Consider the following 7,322-nt stretch of genomic DNA (forward strand, 5'->3'; position numbering starts at 1 on the left):
AGTCACAATGACATTTATTGAACAGTGGTTACACTTGACATTTAGCAACAATAATAAGGAAGAACAAAAGATCCAAACACCATAATTTACAGAAATGGATACAAACTGAATTGATTAAACAAAAGCCGTCTACAAACCACGGATAAAAATTAAAGTCAAACTGTTTCTGTTGATTTTAAGGGAAATACAACAGAGTTGCCTGCCGAGTCAGAGTCAGAGTTAGACTCTCTAACAATACTGGATGTGCATGGTTATTGTGAAATGATTCAACTCTAGTGTTAAAATGCTGTACGGCTGCTTTAATGCGTGTGTCTATGACTCTCCAAGACAGAGGTTCTTAATCTTTTTAGAACCAAGGACCCCTTACAAGACGATTACAATTCCATCGGTGTCTGTCCCTTGGAATAATTTGACAATGGCTATTTATTTTTTTTACACTTCTACATTCTTAGTTATGTAAAAAAAAAAAAACATAGTGATTTAATCTGAAACCTTTCACAGACCCCCTGGCAGAGTGCCATAGACCCCCGGGAGTCCCCAGACCCTAGTTTGAGTATACTGCTCTAAGGTATTTGAATGACTGATATAAGCCTACACGGTGCCATTGTATCACATACTATGTTTACAAAATGGAAGAATTCAAAGATGATTACACAAAGAGAGACTGAAAGGAGTTTCAATCAATTGCCTTTGTTGACTTTGTTGACAATAAAGTGTAGAACAATAATCACTCACTGTTCTGCAAAACAATGAGCTGGGGTTAATTGATAATAGAGCTCTTAGAAGGCAAGTCACTGCGATGTCTTTGTGTGGGCTTTTTTCTGTGCATTACATTATTTTTGTGTCTGTAGTAGTGTTTATGTTAGCAGTGGTTTCTCACTGCCTTCCTGCGTATCAGTCCTCTCCCAGCCCTGTCGAATGCGGGTGAGGCTGCGGTCCACACAGGGCAGGAGGAGCAGCAGCTTGAGCACTATCAACACAGAAGGCAACACCAGAGAGAGCATGTAGGCCGGAGGCATGTGCCATTTGTAAGAACGAAGGAACTTGTCCCAGCCGTACAGGTAGGTGTGAAGGGTACAGAAGAACACAGTCAGGTATCCCAGCTTGGACTGGAAGAGAAAAAAAAAAAACAGTAAGAAATGTGTTGATTCACGTAGGTACACTTGCACTAATGAACACAGAACTAATTACTGTGTAATATGCTCAGTAAATGATAGACTGACCTTTACAGAGACAAGCTTTAACCTATACATGGGAACACAATCATCTACTTACACACACACATACAGTACTGTATGCACCTAGTGATAATTAAACTACTGTAGATAGGGGGCGTGCATACACCAAACACACTTGCAAATTTACAGGCATGTCGATCCATTCCGTAGACATGAACTGAACCTAAAGACTATGGCAAAGGATAATGTATGCCCTCCAAATTACATGTAATGAATAACTTAACATTTAAAACACTGCTCTAATTTGGGCTGGAGTAAAGGGGAGAAGGGTGTGGAATGAGAAAATGAGCTTGACATGACCCAGTTACATTTATGAATGAGTTTGTTCCCTTTAGTGAGACCGATTTTATTTTCGATTGGTCAAAGTGGGGGAAAAAAGATAAATTCTTGTGGCTGCAGAGTAAAAACAATCACAGCAAAAGATTTATTAAGGGAAGGATGAAAATACCACAAACACACTTTCAACAGATTACTTCCAACGGAAAGTTGGAAACATCTATGTAACTGTTTTCCATCTGGGCTAAAGCACAGAATCGTTCTTATCAGTCATAGCTTAAAGCTTGGCTAATAGGCATGATGTGAATATTGCTGTAAATAGTTTTTCTGACAGTATGCAAACACTTTAAAGGCCTAGTAGGTTCTCTGTAAATGTCCACACTAACTGAACCTCTGCAGCCCAGAGCATGAACAGATGCAGTAACATACTTCTTTAAAATTCTTACAGTGGGCACCTTGTGAGTGGATACCAACTGAGACTATTTAATATTGTGAGCATGTATCTCTGTGTTAACTAAATCATCAATCTGGTTGTCATTTGCAGCTATTCAAGGCCACAGTGTAGAGGTGAAATAATCAGCTGTCCCAAATTTATAATATATTTCCCAATGCTTGTTTCTATTCATTTTATCAGAAGTTTACTAATCAACTTATTTCATAAAAAACAGCTCTAAAATGACCGACAATGTGTTTGCCTGCCATTCAGTTTCCTTGTTGTGTGCTACAAGGGCCAAATCTGTTGGCTACAAAAGGAGTGCCTTTTCTGTCTTTTTAAAATGTATTTATTTTTTAAAGGTATGGCATTTAAGTACAAAGCTAATTGAAGATTACACACATGTACTTTCTTAATTTGTGGGTAGATTAAGTTTCTGAAGATATGATCAGAATACAAACAAACTTTTCTCGTTTTAGGATTCCAGGAAAGGTTTCAATCTGCTATTTTAACATTTCCTGTAAAAACAGGCAAAAACACTAACGTGTGCTTAAGCTGTTGGATAGATTTCTCGGGAGATCACAGAGCCAGCACCACTGGAAACTCCACATTCCTCCAGTTGTGACTGCCAGTGTTTCACTATGTAAACAGGATGCAGGGATTCAGATACATTTTGACGGGGTGCACATCTGTACCTGCACGAAGCTGAACTCCCTCCAGCTGAGAGCGTTGCTGACAGAGGGGAGAGAGGTTATTCCCAACAGGAGAAACAGGCCAAATCCCAGAATCCCCATAGAGTAGTAAGAGTCTGAACGCCAGGCCGTCGTGGTGTCAAACACTGACGTTCGGTTCTCCTTGATCTTGAAGTGACAGTACACAGGACAGAGAGATGTTGTTGTACTGAAACAGTTCAGCATAATGCAAAGCCATTTCCATGTATAGTTGTATACGAAGGCAGTACTTTTAATGCTTATTATTTATTATTTGTTTTCCAGCTGCATGTTTGCCTTACCTGTGAGATGGTATTTGCAGAACCCCAGAATCTCACATAATATCTAGGGAAGACAATTATAAAACTGTTTAGAGAAAAACACATCAGGCCTTATTCTTTTACATATCCAAGGTAATAATAATAATAATAATAATAATAATAATAATAATAATAATAATACATTTATTTTATGTACCGTTTTAAAAGGTACCTAAAGGCACGTTACAAGGTAAAACAAAAGAAAAACAATAGCAAGATCAGTGAAAAAACATTAGTAACACAACTAGAGATACATATGAAAAGGTGCAGCAAAACAGCAAAGAAACAGGATACAGCTTTGAACAGAGGGGTTTTGAGTGTGGTTTTGTTTTTAGCAATTGATATAGAAAGTCTGAGGTGTTGGGGGAGGGAGTTCCAGAGGGAGGGGATAACAACAGAAAAAGACCTGTCCCCCCAGGTTCGGCGCTTGGGGCTGGGTGAGAGGGGAAAGGAGGTTGGTATCTGTGGATCTGAGGTTGTAGATGGGGGTATGATGGTGCAGCAGCAGAAGCAACAACTCTGAACTTCCATTTATCACATGATGTTCCACTCTTCAGGTCACGGGACAACTGAGTTTCCTTGTTGACAACAGCAGCCCTCCACTGAGGAGGACTGTGAAATGTGACTGAAAGTGCTAGTATAAATGAACATTCATGCTTATTTTTAGCAGCGGCCAATCAAAATCCTTTCAGCCATGACAAACACCTTAGCAACCACCTAGCTACACTCTGCAAAGAGTTTGACAACTCTTTTATGTGTGACTTCCAGTTCCAGTCTTTCTTTTTTATAATAATGCACTTTTCTATAACAGAAGTCCATGTAAATTTATTTTGACATTTTATATGAAACTGAAGGCAAATTCCCTGAATTGTCTGGTTACATACGCTTTTAATCTCTATGGGGTCTATCTATGATAATGTTATATAATCACTATTTGTGCACTGTTACTGTACACACGCAGTTGCCAGGTTTAGGAAACCGATCATGATAAAATGCAACAGCCCTGTAACTCAATTTATATCAATGATGGTTGACTATATATTAGATCTTAGCACAAACTGCAGTGTCCAAAATGTACATAAAGTATATTTCTATGTATTCGTGTTTTCATGAAGGATTTATTTATTGCAGGGCTGTTATTACATTACATTAGTGTAAGCTAGATGTACCTAATAACCTGGCTGAATTGACTGCAGTTAAAATTACTAGAATACATTTTTTAAGGAGCATGGGGCACCTGTTACATACCTAATGGGGATGATGAGAGTGTAGACCATATGTAGAAAAGCAAAGCCAAGTGCTACCAGCCCCAGCTGTTTCCTGCACAGCATCCAGCGATCTAACCAGTCAGGAAAACGCCTGAAACAAACATACTTTGACTTGCAGGATACAATATTTGAAATATTTTGGAAATTGTCTATGCAAACAGTAAACATCAATCTATCCTGTTTTAATGTCGGACCTGTACTTGGTGCCTCTGTAGAGCTGAATGAAGCCAGCTATGACACCAGGCACGTAACACAGAGACAACATGATGAGAGACACAATGGGAAACACCTGCAAGAAGGTTGGCAGTGAACACAGATGTGGTTACTGTGAGGAAAACATGCCCCCAGATCCAAGTTAGTTACTTTAATAGAGAGAGAAAAAAATGCAAAATTTTTAGAAGTCTTTACCTTGTTGGCCAGGGACACCATGATTCTAAATGAATTGTCTTTCCCCTGTTCAACATACGCATAGACAACATCTCTAATGACCGCATAGACAAAGATGAAGGCAGTGAGGCCGACGGCCACGCATAGCGGCAGCCTCCATTCTGGGAATAGCTGCAGTGGGAAGTCCTCTAGCTCTTTGGCTGCTGACAGAGAACCTTTGTCCAAAGCAGCGAAGCCAAGTTTGGTGGCCACCTCTGCTACTGCCTGCTTTGCCTCAGCACCGTTTCCACACAGGTACACCTGGAGCACGAAAACACAACAACACCAATAGTTTTCAAAGTATTTAAAATGCCCTATGTGAAGGAGTCTTTATTATTTTATATTTATGCATTTATGTGTATGCATTTGTACACACAATGATGAAAGGGTGGTTGACTCCAGGGGGATGAAATATAAAAGTACCTGGAGATGCTGTGTCGTTGTGCGTATGAAATACTTAATTTAATTGAAGAAAGCAGATGAAACTGTGCTCAGTGAACTCCTAGTGATGTTGCTGATTGTGCTCAAAATACACTAACACATACATAAACACACACCCCACAACACACACTCATGTGTGTTTTTTATCATCCACTGGGATTGCAAAACCAGATCAAAATAAAACAGAAAAACCCACATATGCTGCAGCTTTGCAGTACAAAGCATGTGATAGAGAGCTTAGATCTAAGAGACACTGTGGAGTTAATTGATTCAAGGATACATCTGAGATGGCATTCGCAGCAAAGACACGAGGCTGACGCCTCATATTTGGCTTCTTTTACTTGGATTTGGTTTGATCAAAACTTCAAAATGAGTTAAGTTTGGGCTGAAATGTTTTCCTTTCTGAAAGAGACTATTATTTTTAACTTGTTGGTCAATGCCCCACTGTGCGAACACATTGTAAAATGCTTGTAGTTCTGCAGCAGGCAAATAATTTAACAAGCAGTGCTGAATAGTTTAATTCTAAAATGAGACATGTCACCACTAGAAAAAAAGGTACATTCCTCAATAGCAGAAGAAGAAAATCCAGTACTTTTTAAATTTTAAGTATCAAATGCACTTAAAAATACTAACATGTTTTGCACATTTAACACATTTATTACCTGTCTATTGGCATCTGAGGGTCCATTCTGCAGGGCCCACGCAGACAAGGTGTTGAAAGCCTTCACAACATGAGCTCCAGGGATCAGCCTGGACAACAAACATCAAACAGTTGTTGGTGATTCGAACCACATGATCCATGAAATCTCCCAATGTTTTAGGTAATTACATTATTGCCTGATTTCCTCTTACCTCTGCAGACACTCAGCATTGGCCTCTGGGTATAGATTCTTCTTGAGGTTGTTGCTGACATCCACCAGCACCTTCCAATCAATGAAATCAGCAGAGTGGATGAAAAGTTAGAAATTAACCAACTGCTATGTTACTTTGGATTTTGACTTTTCAACAAGGTACCTTTCCCTGGAGTTGAGGTGCAAGTTTTTCCAGGAAGTCGTAGTGTTCTCTGTGAATACAAAGAAAGACCAGACTAGCTGACTGGGCTGCTGCTTCATGGCTCATTGCCTGCAAAACACACAAACACTATTGTCATGCATGGCCATTACATGTGGCTACACATTTACTCATAACAGACTCGGTGAGTTCAGCGATAGTTCACTAGTCAAGTACATATTGCGTGACAGATGAAAACAAAACCTAGCCACATGTGCAGACACACATGAACACACATTATCAGTGACCTTGTTTAGCCCAGTCAACTTTCCAAGCCTGATAACAACTGTTTCTTTCCCCCCCCCCAGTACTATCTATGCACTTCTATCTACACAGTTATTTGTTTTGGTTCAGGACCATCATGCAACACACATTCTGAAATCAGCAATGAATTCCAGTGTTTGAGAAGACAACATCATACAGGGTATTGTACCTGAGCTCCATGAGGCAAGGGGCCACAGCTTTGAGGTCTGCGGCTGCCGTACACCACCCTGTAGCCAGAATGGAGCAGACGCTGGCCTAGAGAGCGACCTAAGTCTCCCGTCCCAAAGATACACAGCAGCTCCTGCTCAGGGGTAGCTGCTGTGCCCAGAGGATACAGCGACACGCTCTCTGGCTTCACCTCCTTTGACACGCTGCTCAGTCTGTCAACCGACATGGCCACAGTTCAACACAAATAGCAGTGATATCTCCTGTGGATTTGACAGAACGAAACACTACACCGGCTTTTCTGTCAAAACGTGTAATGTGTCCAGATTCAAGGCAAATGTAACAAAATAGTAGTCTTTAAAGTAACAGCTCTTCTGGATGCTTGTGGAAAAAAGTGTCAGCAAATCAACTGTCTGCCCCTCAAGTCCATGTGTCTGCTCTTCTAACTCATTACGCTTTAGACTAACAGATTTTCTTCCTTGAGCCAGTTTTTGTATGAGCCCGTCCCCTCCCATGGCTCAGGGTGAAGTCTGTCTAAACTGGGAAACTCCATGGCAAAAGATGGGCGGTATGTGTGTCTCTGCTGGCAAGGGTGTCAGTCTATGTCTTTGTTTGTGCTGGAAAGTTTTGTGGCAAAGTTTCAAGCATGGCCTTCTTCTGGGAAGCAGTTACCATTATGCAACTCGGGAAAACACCACATAATTCATTATAGTTGGTAAAAAATTTTGGCA

General features: G+C 40.4%; 1 protein-coding gene across 3 annotated transcripts; it reads right to left on the reverse strand.

The window, feature by feature from the left end:
- On the reverse strand, window positions 1-7,122 carry steap4 (STEAP family member 4). Of its 3 annotated transcripts, XM_032518144.1 has the most exons (11): window positions 7,002-7,122; window positions 6,596-6,960; window positions 6,127-6,234; window positions 5,965-6,035; window positions 5,775-5,862; window positions 4,654-4,932; window positions 4,440-4,534; window positions 4,226-4,336; window positions 2,960-3,002; window positions 2,643-2,807; window positions 858-1,109 (listed from the first exon to the last, which is right to left on the reverse strand). In XM_032518144.1, exons 2-11 carry the CDS (start codon window positions 6,818-6,820, stop codon window positions 858-860), a joined length of 1,437 nt encoding a protein of 478 aa, XP_032374035.1. In that variant the 5' UTR covers window positions 6,821-6,960; window positions 7,002-7,122. The 3 variants fall into 3 exon arrangements, 2 of the variants coding, with proteins under 2 accessions (XP_032374036.1, XP_032374035.1); XM_032518145.1 differs by having other exon boundaries at window positions 1-1,109; window positions 6,596-7,091; XR_004332389.1 differs by lacking the exon at window positions 858-1,109 and adding an exon at window positions 1,884-1,914 and having other exon boundaries at window positions 2,542-2,807; window positions 6,596-7,104.
- Window positions 7,123-7,322: the final 200 nt, after the last annotated feature.

The sequence above is a fragment of the Etheostoma spectabile genome, chromosome 6 (assembly GCF_008692095.1).
Source record: "Etheostoma spectabile isolate EspeVRDwgs_2016 chromosome 6, UIUC_Espe_1.0, whole genome shotgun sequence".
NCBI lineage: Eukaryota > Metazoa > Chordata > Actinopteri > Perciformes > Percidae > Etheostoma > Etheostoma spectabile.